General features: G+C 44.2%; 2 protein-coding genes across 5 annotated transcripts in view; one reads left to right on the top strand and one right to left on the bottom strand.

The window, feature by feature from the left end:
- The window catches only part of LNX1 (ligand of numb-protein X 1), a gene marked incomplete at its 5' end in the record, with an annotated part of 68,965 nt that extends 57,335 nt beyond the window's left edge, over positions 1-11,630 (top strand). For both annotated transcript variants that reach the window (XM_082482595.1, XM_082482596.1), the window contains 4 exons: positions 788-965; positions 2,864-3,092; positions 10,476-10,634; positions 11,339-11,630. In XM_082482595.1, coding sequence (XP_082338721.1) covers positions 788-965; positions 2,864-3,092; positions 10,476-10,634; positions 11,339-11,474 — 702 coding nt within the window. In that variant the 3' untranslated portion in view covers positions 11,475-11,630. The remainder of the gene's footprint in view (positions 1-787; positions 966-2,863; positions 3,093-10,475; positions 10,635-11,338) is intronic.
- A 1,274-nt stretch (positions 11,631-12,904) lies between these two features.
- Positions 12,905-17,985, bottom strand: part of FIP1L1 (factor interacting with PAPOLA and CPSF1) — a 45,008-nt gene continuing 39,927 nt past the window's right edge. For all 3 annotated transcript variants that reach the window (XM_082482531.1, XM_082482533.1, XM_082482532.1), the window contains 2 exons: positions 13,956-14,093; positions 12,905-13,219 (listed from right to left, as the gene is read on the bottom strand). In XM_082482531.1, coding sequence (XP_082338657.1) covers positions 13,072-13,219; positions 13,956-14,093 — 286 coding nt within the window. In that variant the 3' untranslated portion in view covers positions 12,905-13,071. The remainder of the gene's footprint in view (positions 13,220-13,955; positions 14,094-17,985) is intronic.

The following is a 17,985-nucleotide window of genomic DNA, read 5'->3' as shown; positions in this document are numbered from 1 at the left end:
TCTCCATCCTGAGGCTGCCTGTGAGTTTGTTTCACCCTCGCTCATACACGAGTTATTGCCTGACAAGGTGCGTGCTTGTAACTTTTTCTGTTCGGGGGGAGCAATAAGGGGATGACCGTCCTCAGATGGTAGAGGTGGATGTCCCAAAGTGACCTTTTAAGCACAAGCACTTCACCCTGGAAGCTGATAGCTTTTCACTCTATAAATGTCCTTCTCTTTTCCTGAACAGAAACACATATTCTTCAAGTGTATTCCCAACAAGAATTTATACAGAAACACAGAAATCTGGAAGAGCAAATGAACTGTTTATCTTGCAGTCTGTCCCCAAGAGTTTTATTCCTTTAACCCAGGTGGACCATTTCCCGTTAACGATACAGACGACATTTAGACTGCAAATAGCAAGATAAGAACCGTGACCTGATAGTCAAAGATATGAGGACCACTAGTGATATTAATATCAAGAACATTTTTTTTTTTTAAATCAGATTCCTTATTTACATTTCAAAGATCTGCTTCTATTAGTCTCAACACTAAACCACTTCTGACTTTGGCGGGAGCAGTGCCTGACTTTAACTATTAAAGCACGGATTAGCTTGGTGGTGGCTCTGACTCCGCTGATGCCTGAGCCCTGGAGAGAGTCCTGCCTGCCATCTGGCCAGGCCTGGCAGGAGGCTGGGAAGTGCTTTGGTATTCCCTCGACTAATATTCATTTCAGTAGAAAAAGCCGAAGCTCTCAGGGAGGTCCCCGTGCCCACTGGGTTTGTTGTTGCTGTTTTCTCCATCACAGAGCGCCCTTCACGCCGTCACCTGTCACGAGAAGGTGGTGGCTGTCCGGAAAGATCACACAGAATCGCTGGGAATGACTGTAGCAGGCGGAGCATCTAACCGGGAATGGGATTTGCCTATCTATGTGATAAGTGTCGAACCTGGAGGAGTTATCAGCAGAGACAGCAGGATAAAAACAGGTAAAAAGAGGGGATTTTTGAAAGCCCGCTTTAATTTAAAGGCTTCCTTTGAAAAACAGAGGGATAGTGAAAGAGCATCACACCCTGACGTCTTCAGCCATCCCATAGATTTTGGGATGTGTCAGATTAGAGGGTCTCAAGTCAGATCCCAGAAAAGGTATAATATGCAGCGGTAACTGTCTCTGGGAAGTGGGATGTAGGCATGTTCTGGTAGGAAAAAGAATAACTAGTTTTTCACAGGAAAATAAGCTTGTACCAACATCTCCTAACTACTGAAATCTCCGTTGTGCAATCTGCATGGGGTTTTAATGTAGATTTTTGTGCTTGTTTGTCATATCATTCATGGCTTTGAAAGGAACATAAAGGCGCAGAATTCCCATCATATATGAAGCAATTTTAGTGCCTTGTGGCTCAGTATCACGTCTGGAAACATTGGCTTCATCACTCCCTTTGGCTCTTGATGTACCGGAGTGATAAAATGAATAGCCTCTCCCCCTCTGCATGAATAAACCTTTAGAGTAAGATGAGGAGCATATTTTATCAGTGGGCTTTGCGGGAATAGATAGGCAGAAGAGGAATGGTGAAACTCTCAGCTTTCAGGACGTCACATCTCCAGGAACTGAGTACCGCGGCGCCCTGCATCCAGCACCCACACGGCTCCCCGTCCCCTCGCCCTTCATCCCCTCCCCTTCAGCCCAGTCGCTGCCCAGAAGCTGCTGGAGGGAAATCCTGAGTGCGAAGGAAGCGAAGGCACCCAAAAGCAGGGCAGAATGGCTGCCGCCCAGCTGAGCCCCACGCGCCTGGGTGGCAGCACCCAGCATGGGCAGGCGTGGGAACCTCCCCGGCGCGGGAGCTACGGCTGCTCATGGAAACCCGTGTAAGAACACGACGACGGGAGCAAACCAGCAGGTTTCGCCTTTCCCCCTGCTGGGAAATGACTGCCTCTCAGCGGGATACATTTGCCAAAAAATATTCATCATGAGGCAGCATGGAAAATTCAGCCTAGTTAATTTGATAAAATTAGAAACAAATGCATACGTGATGTTATAACGGCGCCATAAGTCGCCACGCTTCAGAGCAGCCCTTAAGATGATGTCTGTCTTATCGGGGAGGACCACAAGAAGAGGTTAATGTTCACGTCGCGCTGCCTGGACTGACGGCGAACGCAGCCCCTGCCCGGAGGGGCACGCAGGCGGAGCGCAGAGGGCACCCAGGGAAGCCCTGGCATGGAGGCAGCCGGAGCACTTGGCCGCTTGCATGACATTAATGATGCCTTTATTGTTCTCCCTGTAGTAATTGAGGTCATCTTTGCATTTTTCTCTGAAGCTGCTGTGCCTACATTATAAATAAGGCATACGGAAAGATGTTTTGGCCTGGGGCCGTTCAAACAGGCACTGAAATTAAAATAATAACATGTTATTCCGCAAAAAGCAAACTTTACGAAGAGCCAGCTGGAGCGGCAGCCCTCAGCTGAGGGAGCACCAGGGGAAAACCACCTTCGAGCTTTCAGTTTTCGAGCTGAGGCCGAGTACAAAAGCTGTTAGCTGGAAGTGGGCTTCGGAGACCTGGACTAGCATCAGGTGCCCGGACCAACGGTTGTTGGTACCGCCGGACTCTGGCTGTGCTGTTCGGCTGCAGATGCAGGAGTGAGGTGACAAGAACCCGGGACTAAAGCCCCCCTCCAGCTCCCGCGTACGGGGATGCAGCCTCTTCCCTCATGCCTGAGGCATGTTACCAGCATATGCTTCACATCCACGTTAAACGATAGGATTAACAAACAGCCTCATCAGGCAGCAAGCTCTTGGCCCTGGCTTTGACTCGCTCGGTTGTGGGGGCGGGGAGGGGGTCCTGGAAAACACTCGCAGGGTTTTTTTTATCATCCGTTTTATCGGTCTCAGGTGACATCCTCCTGAACGTGAACGGGATCGACCTGACGGGGGTTAGCCGGAGCGAGGCCGTCGCCCTGCTGAAAAACACCAACTCGTCGGTGGTGCTCAAAGCCCTGGAGATGAGAGCGTGTGAAGCCCAGGAGGAGCGGGGCCACCTGCCCTCCCCCGAGGCCACGCAGGCCACCTCCGAGAGCAGCGAGTGGTCACCTTCCTGGGTTATGTGGCTGGGGCTGCCACGGTAAGTCCACAGATTGCATCCTCTTGCTGAAGGGGAGTGGGAGGAAAGATTTGTATTTTCTGGCAATTCTTTCTTTTGGCTTGATTCATTGCACTGACATCTTAATTAAATCCAGGCTCCGTTGCAGATTTGACTCTAAATACCTCCCTTTTGTAAACGGGTTTGTGTGCATGGAAAAATAGACACGTAGTTCCCCTTGCAAGGGAGGAAAAGATCCCAAACTGTTCCAGTCTTGAAAACATATCTGGCATTTAGGGAACAAAAGACAAAGCTCGCAGGGATACGGGAGCTTGTTGGATTGGGGTCTTGGCTCGACCACCCCGCAGAAGGCAGGGCTACCCCTCCTGCAGCTCTCGAGCTGCACAGCCCCTCTCCTTAGCCAAATCCAGCCGAATTGTTTGACTTTGCCCAGATGTTGCAAAGTGCGTGCAGTTGGCTGGTGTCTCCGAATCACCTCTTTTAACCCCACCCCCGAGTGGAAGAAGCACATTTGTCATACACAGGAAGCAGCTGTGTTGTCGTTTCGGTAAGGATAATAAAAGCCACATCACCTGTCGTTCAGTTCTCTCCAACACACCCGGTGTGCAGGGTGCGTACCTGCAGCTTCAGCCACTTTTTGGTAAAGTATTAAATGAGGACACATTGTGCACGTGTGAATATGCGAAGCACAGTTGAAATCGGTATTCAACTTTAAGGAGTGAAGACTTTAGCTTGCAAGTTACTGTTGCCCGTACTCCTAACCCTGGCAGCAGTTCATAGTGTCTCCTTCTCTTTTACGTGAGGGCATGAAAAGATGGTCTGCAGAACAGGTGGGCTTTTGCTCCAGGCACAGTTTCAGGACTCCTCTTCATTTCCCAGCGTCGCATAGCAGGTTAGATATTTTCCCTCCTTCTGGCTTGAGTTGTTTTGAGCTCATTCACCTCGCAGCGAGGTCTGCTGTGAGGGCCAGATGTGTTTCGGGGCTTGGTCTGGGGCTAATGACTGGGTAATGTGCTGAAGCACTGCAAGAGCAGGAGGCAGGTGGTGTGTCACCCACAGATGAAAGGTTCTTCCTCTAGTGGAGAGAACTACATCCTTATGCCTGTGAAAGGATCACAGAATGGTCAGGGTTGGAAGAGACCTCTGGAGATCATCCAGTCCAACCCCCCCCGGCAGAGCAGGGGTGACCCTACAGCAGTTGCACAGGACGGCGTCCAGGTGGGTTGTGAATGTCTCCAGAGTGGGAGACTCCACAACCCCTCTGGGCAGCCTGTGCCAGTGCTCTGCCACACTCAAAGGAAAGTTCCTTCTCATGTTAAGATGGAATTTTCTAAGTTCAAGTTTGTGCCCGTTACCTCTTGTCCTGTCACTGGGCACCACTGAAAAAAGCCTGTTCCCATCCCCCTGGCGCCCTCCCTGTAAGTATTTATACGCATTAATAAGATCCCCCCTCAGTCTTCTTTTCTCCAGACTAAAAAGACCCAAGTCCCTCAGCCTTTCCTCGTAAGAAAGATGTTCCAGTCCCCACTGGGACTTGTCTCGCTCTTTTTCTTTTTAAGAAAAGCAGTAAAAAGAGAAATCCGTAAAACGACTGACCCACAACTTGCTACCCCAGGCCATGGTAAACTTCTCTCCCCGAGTCTCACTGCAGACAGGCAGGCCCAGGGAGGTCCCTCGTTCTTGCTCACAGGTAATGCTCCCAGCAGAGAGAGAGCAAGCTGGCTCGAGGCCTTACAGACGCCGCACCGCTGAGTCTTGCCTTCCATCACCACCCGTTGCTAGATGGGCTGGAGGAGTTGCACCCTGCCTACGCCTGGCCTAACCCCACCTTCGCTGTGCTGTATAGAAACCCTGAGCTGCCTGGTCATCATCTTCTACCCATAGCTGCCTGAAGTCCTCATGTCCTCAGCAAGGTGACGGAGATGTAGGACGGAGCTCCACCGTACGGCAGACTTGCGCCCAGGGTTCACATCAGTCAGTTCTGCTTTGAAGTTTGGGAAGAAAAGGTGTTTTTTCCCATTTTAAAAGCCATCTCTAAGCTCACCCTATTCCCCCCCTCCGAAGGCTGCGTCTGTGAAGCCATTCCCACCCCTTTGCTCTGAAGGAAAACCAGCCCCAGCGTCAGCAAGGCTGAAGACAGGAGTTCATTGTAACTCCATCCCCAGCTGCGACCCCGTGCACGGCGCACGGGGCGGCCCTTGGCTGCCAGAGGAAAGCAGGGGGAGGGGTATGCTGAGCTGGTACGCTGCTCTGAACACCAGACTAAAGACGGGGACCGACACTGGTTAGACCTGACAGTAACAAAGGCGCGCTGCATCCTTGTTAGCAGCTGGTTGGCCGAGTAGGGGCGCGAGGATCAGGTTTGGGTTGCTCGTTAGGTATTATCAGACCCTTCAGACTTCCCCGGCGTGAGTGTGCTTACCCTCTTACGCTTGTGCTGATCCTCCAGGGCCCACACCAGACATCTGGAAGTCCTTCAACAAGTTGTCTCACCAGGCCGTGTATCACATTAACTCATTTCCCGCCAGTCTGAGCATTTAACCTTTCCCTATTGGCTGTCAGTTTGCTTTTGGCGAGGATCACATCCCACCAGACCTCAAGGTATTGCCAGCAGTCTCATATGCTTTCTAGGCTGTTACAGGAAATTATTCTCTGTCCAAACACTGATGGGTCCGTCTTGGTAAAGCTGCCTGATGTGCAACTATGGAGCAAGATGGTGAAGATTCGCCTACCTTAATTAAAACTGCGATGACATTAATAAAGCCATGCCAGAGGGACTGCTCCAAGGCGCGTGAATCTAAGAACATTCGGTACAGCCGATGGAAAAGTAGACGTGTCAAAATCACAACTATACAGGATCGGGCAAGGTATTTGGGAAGACGGACAGGATGGGAAACACCTATATAAGGAAAACTGAATAGAAAAGGTGGTAACACTTGCAGGCCAGGAACAAGAACAATTAAAACCAGAGACGGCTGGATGGTGGAATCTTTAAATCCCATTGAGAAGGGAAAGATGTGGCTGTAGAGAAGCCATGGCAGTGCAGTGTGAGTAGCTGTTCACAGCACGCAAGGAGGGGAGCGCAGAGGCCGCCTGATGTCGCGGCTTAGAGCAGGACACTTGGGCTCAGGGAACCAAGAGAGGAGTCTTTCCTCCCATGTTCAAAAAGCACGGAGTTTTGATGAGAATCCTGTGCAGGATGGTCCCATAAAACATGCTGAGTTGAGCCCTACACTAGAGGATGTCTACAGACCTCTGTCCACGAGTTGTAAAGTAGAAAACAGGCAATCATTAATAAGAGCTACATGATTAAGTGCGTCTTCCTCATTTTCGGGGCTGGTGTACTGTAAAGGCCTGATTCTCTGTTCTAGCACGGATGTTGCCCCTTTCCCAGGGACTGCATACGCATTACAGCGATGGGCACAGACAAGAGGCGCAAACATTGAGAGTTAGGGAATGGCACTGTTTTTCCGGATCAAGTCAGTAGCAGCAGAAATCAGACAGGTTATCTGACCCCTCGCTCCAAAGCCTTGGAAAAGCCGTCTTGCGTAATTCAACACTTGTGGATCGCGCTTAAATTTCAGCCCTTTTCTTGTGAGATCTCAGAAGTTGGCCTCGGTCACTTTTATATGGCTTGACAGTACACAAAGAACTCCTCTGTTCTTTCCGTAGTACAATCCAATATGTGGCGGTTATAAAATAGACGCACATGTGCGCATCTGACATCTGTCAAAAGTTGGACGGCGTGCGAGCGCAGGGGCTGCGGGCCGGGCGTGGGGAGGAAGCAGCGATGCAGGACCTCGAGCGTTCCTGCCCCAGGACTTGTTGCAGGGTAGCTAATTTACTTGTTTGTTGTTGAGGAAGACAGGTCTCCTTTTATTGTTGGAGGGAAACGTTGTTGTGAAGCCCGCACGAAGGAAATAATGCGGAGCAGCTGGTGGAAAAGCCTTTCCCCAGCCCCGTGGTGTTGCTTCCACTCCTGCTTGTTTTCCTGCTCGCCTTTCTTTGCTCCCCTCACATTTTCTTCCCCCAGCTAGCACTTAAAAATACTTTATGGATCATCCTGTCATAACATTTACAAACATCAGCGCTTCACACGAGTGCTTTTCTTCATCTGCAAAGTGAGACGAGAAAGACAGGAGGTGGCCAAAGTCATTCTGCAAAGCAGAGGTAGAACTGGGCGTAAAACACGAAGCTAGGACAGAAACTCCCCGAAATTAACTCCATCCGGGCTGTAGGGCTGTGATGGGAGTAATTCTCAAACATTACTGTACTCCACTGCCAGTCATCTACTGTAACAGGGCAGGGAGGGAGGGAGGGGGGGAGCATGGTTTTCGTACCTATTACTGCTGAAGTCCTCCTGAAGTCCTCCTGAAGTCCGGCTGGGTCTGATTCCCGGAGCATAAGGCTACTCACGCTTTGTGAAAAGCAGCTGGGAATTGTACATTTAACTACCTGAAAACGGGTACTTTGAAATTCCTCTTGCACCAGTAACCGGTGCTCAGTTGTAGTATTTGTTACGGTAGGACCCCGTGTCTAGACACTGTTTATCCTCACGCCTTGAATCCGAGGCAAGTTCGCACATAAATTACCCCTCGTCCTCAGCTTTTGGAGTATTTACAGATAGAGGCAGAAGACTGCGAGCCGCTCTCTTCCAAGGCAGAAGACAGTTTTTCTTGGACCAGCTGCGGTTTAGTGGGTTATGGCAGTTAAACCGGATCAAAACGCACAGACTGGGGCTCTCGTTCCCGCAGAGCAGTAATCTACTCAAACACACTAAGCAGGCATCTTCGCGTGATGCAAGCGCTTACTTCATTTTCTCTCTGCGGCACTTCCTAGCTTGCCTTTATTACTGCACAGCCCTAGACAGACCCAAACCAACTCACTCCCTTTGGGCTGCTCTCTGCTCAGGCAGAGCGGGCATCTCTGCTTACGTACTGAAATATTTGGAGCAGGCGGTAACAGCATTAGACACAGCTCAGGTTTGCACACGCCTGCCTCCCGGCAGCCTTTCCCCACTTCTCACAGCATTCATGCATAGCTGATGGATGATGCACACGCGTATTTTTATAGCCTCCATCCCATAGGATGGAGATAAGGAAACAGCAGTTTAAAGGCATAAACACCACCCAGCCGCTGCTGTTCTGTCCAGAGTCGATCTCTAGCTACGGCCAGTGGGATGGGCTGGACCCGGCTTGCACCAAGTGCCCGCGTGGTTCAACACCCCAAGCAGGACAAAAGAAAGAAAATAGGAAGAACGAGAGTGAGAAAACTCACGGGTCAAAGTAAAGACAGGGAAATCGCTCACCAATTACTCCTGCAGGCAAAACAGACTCAGCTTGGGGAATTTAGCTTAAACCATTTAATTACCAATTTGGGTATCGGGAAACAAAGATGATAAACACATAAACACTTTGGAAAGCCCCTTTCCTCCGCTTTTCCCAAACCACTCCAGCACCTCTCCCGCTTTCCTGGTCTCCACTGCCTTGTTGTCACAGCAGGTTTTACCTGTCCCTCCGGTGAGGTGACAGGCAGCGCAGGGGGCTGGAGTCAGGACAGAGTAGTTTCTCTCTGCTCCTCGCTCCCCCTGAGTTTCCTCTGCGATGGCAGAGAGAACAAACCTAATACTAGTATGCCATGTCTATTTTACTTAAATTTAGCATATGCTTTAACAGCATATATGTATTTCTGCTTTCTGGACCAATGGAGAATGTGTAACTGATAACCTTAAAGACGGTACGTACAGAACGCATGTAAGCCTTGTTTGTCTTCGCTGCCTTTACTTGTCATGTCTTTACTTCCTCGGCTTATTCTTTTCTAAGGCATTAGGATTTTAGCTGATCACCTTTCACTTTCAGCTGTGTCCTCCTTAAGGCAGTGAGCATAGCGCTGGGCAGTGGAGACCCCTGCCCCCCCCCCCAAAAAAAAAAATAAAAAAATCAACACTAGGTAATAGCACTAACGGCTGAATCCTGGCATCGCTTGGTCATGACCTTGATAAGTACCATCAAACACACAGAGGGTTTAAGTGATTTTGCACATTGGAGAAGTCCACAGATGGCAAAGCAATAACGCCTGGCTGCTGAGGAAAGAAGCAACCGGCACCTGTTTCTTGCATTAGCAGCCAGTGAATTCTTGTGCAAATATTATATACCTACCATCCTGGCAGCAGGTGAATATTTGTAGGTCCGGAGGGACTCATCTAGTGTTACTATAAAATCCTGCTGTGAAACACAGCAAAAGCATCATTTGACAAATAAAAGTTAAAAAAAGCTAGACACATTGGCCTCTAAGACGCATTTAAAGTAAGTTATTTATCTTTATAGAGAAGAAGCGTCAGCTGTTTCTTCAAAACCTAGAGAGCCTCTGAGCAGAGCTTGTAGCAGTTGCTTGCCAGAGACCAGCCTATCGTTTCAGATTTGGAATAGCAAAAGGATTTTCAGGCTCTTCAGTCATTCCGGGGTACACCAATAACAAATGGGTTAAGTACTAAGCACAGAAATTCTGGTTGCTCTGTAGCTAATGAAACTAATCTTGTTTTTTCCTGCGTGGTTAAAAAAACCCACAAAAAGCAGGCATTCAGGTTACTAATGTGCTCAGAGCAACAGGCACCGCGTAAGAGTCGAATAACCTTACTACTCTCGCTTTTCCCTCATTCCTTGTTTCAGCTAAGCTTTGACTCAGCTCTCTTACTTTCTTACATAAAATACTGCATTAATTGTTACGGGGAGGACAAGCTATCTTCTTGGCAGCAGTCTCGGTACTCCCAAGTGCTGAATGACATGGATAGACTTCTCTCGCCTTCCACGCTGCCACCTACCACGTTACTTGACAAGAAAAGCTCAGGATTCCTCTTCCACTGGTACTCTTCTTTGTGTCACCTCTGTGATGTTGGGAATCCTGGCTCATTTCATTGGTCCTGAAATTTTTTAGCTTTGACATGCACCACGGTAATAAGTGTCTGACTGCTTTTGACCCAGTTAATCACATACAGGCCCTTACCCAGAAAATAAAATCACTCACTGGACTGCACAAGGTAGCTGAAATAGCCTCTGGAAGGATGGTTTACAAACATTACGTCTAGCCTCAGTTAAGTGTTTTTCTTCTCCATCACTTTCAGTTGTAACTGGATCCTTCGCATTAATTCTTACTCTATGAAACAATTTATTCAAGATTTTAACCCCAGGATTACCTAGTAATTTCACTTTTAGGATAACTGGTTGTGGGAAGCAGCACTATAAAAAAAACAGAAGGGAAGCGTAGGTGTCTACTGCAGTGGAACTGCGGTGCTCTTTTATGTCTTCAAAGCTCTCCATGGGTGTATAAAAAGGCAGATTCATCATTAAGGATTCATCAGAATCTGAAGTTAACCGTAAGACATTTAATGAGGCTGGTTTGTTTCAGGTATTTGTACAGCTGCAAAGAAATCGTATTACGAAGAAATACATCTGGAAGTCTTGGCTTCAGCATCGTAGGAGGTTATGAAGAACATACTGGGAACAAACCATTCTTTATCAAATCCATTGTTGCGGGAACACCAGCATATCACGATGGCAGAATTAGGTAACGATAACTATCTAATGAAAAATAGCATTTCAGTAAGTCTTTCAGCTAGTTCATTTGTGGGTGTTTTTAAAACAAGTTTTCACAAAGAGAGTGTGTGTGGCGGGGGAAAGGACTCGTTGATACAGAACTAACTGTCAGATCTGGAAATAGTACATAAGTGTCCTGAACTTTAACAGATTTGCCTTCATAGTAGAATATTTTCAGATGTCCAGCAATCACTAGTACACGAGTAAGTCAGTTTGATCTCTGGGGTAGTACAAAGCATGCCAGCACGCAGCAGCTTTCCCTCATCCCCAGCTCAAAAACACCCCCGCCAACCGACCACCTTCCCTGCAGACACCAATAAAATTTAAGACGGTAAATGCAGAATTATGGAGCAACCTTAAATCAATTAAGAAGTCTTAAAACATAGTTTTTTCAGAACACGGATCGTTCTCACACTAAAGAACTATATTCTATTTTCTTTCAAATATGTCTAATTAATTATAAAGTTGTAAGAAAAAACCCACAACCTAACAAGCGAAGTTTTTTCACCTGCTTTATTCCCTTCCTCATGAACAGTGGTTAGCCAAAGAAGGAATAGCAATACTCATTTCTACCCCTCCCTCCCAGCTTAAGGACATGCTTTGGCATTTGCAAATGTTTAAGATAAGAAGTCACCTTGTTTAATTGTTCTCTCGTATTTGCCTTTGGTTTTTCAGATGCGGTGACATCCTCCTTGCTGTCAACGGCAGGAACACATCAGGAATGATGCATGCCTGCTTGGCAAGGATGCTCAAAGAACTGAAAGGAAAAATTACTCTCACAATTGTGTCCTGGCCTGGCACTTTTTTATAAAACATGGAGAGTATGACAAGTAATTTAACAGAGAAAAAAATAAAGGAACATCAGTCTTTGCTTTTTTGGGGGGGTCAAGTATGTGAAATTTCAACCTGCATGTCAAGAAAAGTCAAGTTTAGGCAAAGCAAGGACACCTGTCAGAAAAATCAGAGTGATTTAAGCTACAGACTCAAGTCTTTCCTTCCCCGTGTTCTTAAGAGTTTTTTTGTTGGTTTTTTTTTTTTATATATATATATATAAATATTTAATGCATTATAATAATAATGAAATTTAAGGAGGAGCAGCTCCTACTCACCCACTTTATCTTAATTTACAAAAAGAAATCCTTGAATAACTTATGGAAAAAATTCTTGCAAATTTTCTAGTTGCAAAAATCAGGTGAAGGTTTTTATCCAACACAATAATAGCACTTTGATTATGTGTATTTTTCATGGTCAGCATGAAGCTGGTATTTTCAAGACTTTCAAGTACTGTTTGTTAGTCTGTAAAACTGTGAATTAAATTTCTAAAATAATTAAAAATAACTGTAACTGTGTACTTGTACAGACATTATTTTCATCCAAAACCAAATGACCTCGTTTCCCTAGTATGTTTTGATTAATACTATTAAATTTAGGATTTTTATATAGAATTATTGTTTTTAAGGAAGTACACTGCACCCTGCTAATACCATCAAGTCAGTCTTCTGAATAGCACCCCGGCAGGGTAGCACAATTTTTGCAGGACTGCCCTGCCAATTGCACACTTGATACCGTTGTGGATGGAGTAATTATTTCAAAGTGATGATGACCGTCTTACATTTTTCTTAAAATAGTTCTTTGCCTTTCTCTGCAAGTTACCCACGTTCCAAAGTCTTATTTTTTCCTCACAAGTTAGCAAGGGGAAGAGGATATGCTTGTTAATCTTTGTCATGTTAAGGACAGCTGTTCCCCTAGAACAAAGACTAAAATGAACTTTCTCTTAAGCCACTGAAAAGCAGCAGGGATGATTATCCAGCTTATCTCACCCTTATGTACCCACGCGCAACCTACACATAATTACCAAGTATATGATCACTGCACTCAGCGTTCCATCAGACTAAGAACAATCAGCACCTTTCCCATGTTTCCTAATTTTTTTCGTTTCACCTTAGTACAAGGTTCTTGAAGAGTCTGCAATTCCTGCCCTGTAAAGGATGACCTTTTCAAATATGAACTCCAAAAGCTATACTAAACCCACGTTATTCCAGATGCTGGTATACAATAAAGTGAATGTGCATTGTTTCTAAAGTCAGTAAAACAATGATCTTCCCACGGGCTTATGAAAAAAGGAGACAATTTAATACAAAGAATTTAAGCCCTATGTATACTGTAAGAGCATAAGCCTCTAGCTGTAAGATGTTTTCTCACTGTTTCTTAAAAGACAAAGTCAGTCTAGGAATCTTAACATGAAAAATTCATTCTTTTATTTTCAAAAAAAACATAGTAACCTTTGATTTCAAACTAACAGAACAAGATTAAGAGCGAATTATTTTAATACCCAGAAAAATAACAAGATTTATAGTAATCTATTTCTGGCACTAATATATATGCAAGTAGGCAAAAATCACACAAGCCTATTCCACAGGGGCAGCTTCAGTGTTTTCCTGTTCAGGAGCAGGTTCACCGCTGGCTTCTTTTCCTTCTTTGCTTCTTTTGGATTTTTTGTGTTTGTGCCTTCTGTGGCTGTCCCCTTCTTCACTGTCGTGACGACGTCTGCTGTTACTAGACAGAGAGACAAAAAATACCTCAAAAAACTGCATGACACTTCAGGCCCCATTTAATTAGGGAGTACCAAAAAAACAGCCTTTGCATTTGTATTTGAAAACTGGCACCTGCTCCTGTTCCAACGTAGTATTTGGATGTCAGCACCAAACTGAATTTTTCATGGAATGGTACATACATCCACCTATCCTGTATTTTTTGTTGAGAAACTGCAATGATTTTTTGCATTTGTAATCCATATTCTAATAGCAATACTTTTAATAATGTCATGTCCTCATGGGCATCCCTTAATAGTTTAACATTCTTATTGACCCCATTCCCTGGTCTTTAACTTTATTTCTAACTTAAAAAGAATCAAGTTGAACAATTTCTATCAAGTGGCCGTATTCTTACTCACTAAGAATCACTGTTGAGTTCTGACATTAATACTGCTGAATGTCAGCTTCACTCCACCTCTTTCTGACCTACCGTTTTTACCCTTCTTTCTCCAAATTCATAACTTCTGCTCACTTGCTGAGACTGTCACATACATCATTCAATATGAAGTTACCTGGGGCAAACATCATTTTTTGTCTGACAACATTTTATATGGCAGACTTGTTCCAAGTAGTACATCTAAGTGTTTATAGCCTTTCCACAAAACTCCAGTTTGTTTGGGGTTCTTTCAAAAATTTACTTTATTTTTTTAAACTGTTCAAGTCTTTCATATCCTATTTAAAAAAAATAAAAATCAAACCTTCGAGATGACTTGTGTCTAGTCTCTTCTTTCTCTCTGTGTCTCCTGTCTCTGTGTCGGTCTTCTTTCTCTCTACTTGTTCTATGGCGGTCATAGCCTCTTTCTGCATAGTCTCTGTATCTATATCGTTCTTCATCACTGATTAAAAAGAAGATATTTTCAGGACAACAGTATGTATATTAAAAAAAAAAACAACCTCTTACACACTTTCAAGATAAACGACAGAAAAATATTAATGTTGCTTCTGGGTTTCTAAATGAGATCCACAACGTATACTAAAAGGACATTAAAGCTCTTCACCTTACCCACTAGATTTCTGTGATCAATGCAATTTTGAAAGAGGATTGTTCAACAAAAATGGAAGGAAAAAAGAATACATCAGTATCACATTAAGTTTATACAGGAGTTATCAAGCAGTCAGCTTAAACCTGTATCTAGCTGCAAACGATGTACAATCCTACACAAACTTTAGTAATGTTTTCAGACCAGTGTGTGTAAACACTCAACATTTATCAGCACGCTTTTTGGCTATTACACTATTTGTGTAAATTAAATTAAATTTTGGTACAGTTGACCGATTTCCTTACATCAGCTTCAAGAAAGGAAAAGCTAGATGCAAAGAGACTGACAATAAAATCTGACCAACGTCTCTACTTCCGCTCCTCTCTTGGATTACCAAGAGTGCTGCCCTGCCACAATGCTGGTAAAAATCCCGAAATGTTACAGGCTATACAAGAATCTAAAGGCTTTACTTAAGCACGTATTTTCATATTTTGACTTGATGAAAAGGGCAGTTCTAAGAGTTTAGTGAAATTTAAAAAAAAAAACAACAAACAAAACCCGAGAGCAGTTATCTATAGTTAGCCAATCCCACTCCAATGCTATATTAGCATAGCTTAAAAGAGGCATGCTTATTGAGTCATTTCCCTACCAAGAAAATCTTACCAAGATACAGTGTCCACTATCATTTAACAATGGACTTCAATAAAAACAAACTTACTGTAATTATTTCTATACCACATGAAGTCTTTGTAACCATAGTTTGGAAGATCCTTACCAAGTCCTAAAAAAGACACAGTATGACCAGGCTTTCTGAGGCAGTAATTAAAACAGGTAACCATTTAGATACTATTAAGCTGACAAAAGCCAAGTGTTTCATGCTTTCTGTCTTTGCCAACATTTACCATAAAAGACAGTCTCTTCCTGAGGTTCCTGACAGCAGTAGAACAGACCAGACAGATCACATAAAGAAAACAGCTCATTCCTGGAGCAGTGATAACTTAGATCAAAACAATTTTATCTGCTGTAACTTGGATCCTGTGACCATTTCCCAAGTGAAGACATCACATTAGTGATTATTACAGCTATGCATGAAAACTCGGGAATGAGAAGGGTGAATGCCTGATGCAACAGCACCAGTCTTTCTAAGACATTCTGCATGATTATATCATGAAGCACATTTCAAAAATTAGCAATTTAATTTAAGACACTGTAGAGAAACATCAAACATCCCGCAGAAAAAATGGTTTTCTAAGGGACATTAAAAATATTCAGACATCAAAATCAGGAAAATTACAGCTATTACTAAAGAACTCAAAGTTATGATCAGTCACTGAATAATATGACTGCATTGGTTAATGCCTGCATTGTTATAAAAATCTTAGAATATTTATAAGATTTTATAATGCACTTATAACTACAGATCTGAGAGTAAGCTGATCAGATCTTGCAAAGTACATTTGTGACAGATCACAGAATGGTTGAGGCTGGAAGGCATGACTGGAGGTCATTTGGTCCAAATCCCTGCTCAAGCAGGGCCACCAGGACCAGCAGTTGCCCAGGACCATGCCCAGACAGCTTTCGGATATCTCCAAGGATGGAGACTCCACAACCTCTCTGGCAGTGCTCAGGCATCACGCCACTATCACTTCTCTTAACTATTGTCCCCCTCTTAAGACAAAAATGAAATCCAACTGCATTAAACACTTTTTAAAAAGACTTTGTGTTAAATCTAACTTGCCTCTCCCACAAGAAAACCCTACAACAGAGACACATCAACTTATAAAATCTGAGGGTAGTACAGCCACGGAACATGAATTCTGATCATACTCTTTCGCAGCCAATTTAAGGCACCCTAGCTTATAGTCCAGGGTATGAAAATAAATTCATTTGTCTCCACCGAGACGTCCAAAAGCCAGACAGGTAAATTGAAGCAGTTGGGGCTGGGAGGAAGGGAGAAAATAAATCCCAAACCTTACAATGCCGACACCTCAAGTCATATGCGTTTAACCTGCTTCTATCTGTATTGAGGGTAAACCAGTGGTAAATGATCAAGTTTCTACTCTACTATCAGGGGAAGGAAGAAAGTGTAGGGGAGACAATCCAAGTCCCTTTTTAGTGAGCATTTCTTCTCACGAGAAACGAACTCAAGACTTCAGGGAAAGGGGTAAAACCAACAATTAGAAGAGTTTTCTTATCAAATGTCATAGAAAGATGAAGGTTGATATCAACTGCTAGTTTCTAGGATAAGTCAGACCGAAGAGGAGACTAGCCTAGCTTACATAGCAGTTAGTTTTGCAGTTCAGAATGACTGTCTTCATTTGATCTATGTTTGAAGTGTGTCTTAACTTGACGTGCAATAAAGCGGCACCATAAAGACAGCATGTGCCTGGTGAAATCTAGTTATAAAGCTCAGTTTTAGGATATTAAAAAAAAAAGTATAACATTAAAAATGAAAATTAGGTTCTGAAATCTACTAAATGTTACAACCCAAGGTAAAGTCTGATTTGAACAACAATTGAAAGTTTTCGTTAGACGTAGGATTCTGTACTAACACACCTTTAAAGTGCCACTAGTCATCACAATTTTAGGAGCCCTACATTTCTGCAGGCTTGCAGGGATAGAAAAAGGTAGAACCAATTCAACTACAGTTTATTCCCAGTATCCGACATTACTTCCCAGAACTAACACTTTGATGATCAGTGTCTAATTAAAAAGTTAAAATTTGAACACCTAACACTGCCTTCTGATGAGCTTGCCATAAGAAATTAGATGACTGCTTGTAGACTTACAGCTTGGTTTCAAAGCTGAGATCCGAAACCTTTAACGTTAACCCACAGTCTGCATTTGCTGTTACCCAACTATTTTAAAACACTCTAGAAAATTTTTAAAATATTATTGATACTCCTTTTTAAACCTTATTTTGGCAAACTACTAAGGAACCATGACAGCTTGTAAGGGTATCTGAACATAAACAACCATTCTATAAGTAAAGCAAAAAATCAGTTTGCTAAGTCCAGTATGTTGGAGCTTTCAGGAACAGCATAAATGCCATGTGTCCAAAGTTACATCACTGATCTCCTTCTCGTTGTATATCTGGGCTTATGTTACACTTATCAAAGCCTTCCAGGGACAGCTTTGAGAGCACTACCAATGTTTGACCTGTGGAAGAGGACGTATAGTTACATGTGCCCTCCTGGCAAAGAAGCCCAAAACCAGTCCAATCCATAAAAATCTTAATTCTCTACACCTTTGGTTACTTTTTCAAAACAGACTACAAGCTATTAACTTCACAAATCACGAGATCTGGTGGAGAGGGTGAAGATAGAGAGGGACTCTTTATCAGGGAGCATAGCGATAGGATGAGAGGCAATGGTTTTAAACTGAAAGAGGGTAAATTTAGATTAGATATTGAGAATAAATTCTTTACTGTGAGGGTGGTGAGACACTGGAACAGGTTGCCCAGGGAAGCTGTGGATGCCCCATCCCTGGAGGTGTTCAAGGCCAGACTGGAGGGGGCTTTGAGCAACCTGGTCTAGTGGGAGGTGTCCCTGCCCATGGCAGGGGGGTTGGAACTACATGATCTTTAAGGTCCCTTCCAACCCAAACCATTCTATGATCTCACTTTGGTAGAGATGTCCAAGTTCTGATGTCTGTACTCAAAAGTTTGCCCGTGCACTCAAAAACCCTTCAACAAAGAATCACAGAAGGATTTTGGCTGGAAGGGACTTTGTGGATGTCACTTGGGCTA

The sequence above is a fragment of the Vanellus vanellus genome, assembly GCF_965231255.1.
Source record: "Vanellus vanellus genome assembly, chromosome: 4".
Classification (NCBI taxonomy): domain Eukaryota; kingdom Metazoa; phylum Chordata; class Aves; order Charadriiformes; family Charadriidae; genus Vanellus; species Vanellus vanellus.
The sequence above is the reverse complement of the archived record's forward strand: the minus strand, read 5'-3'. Positions and strand labels throughout refer to the sequence as shown.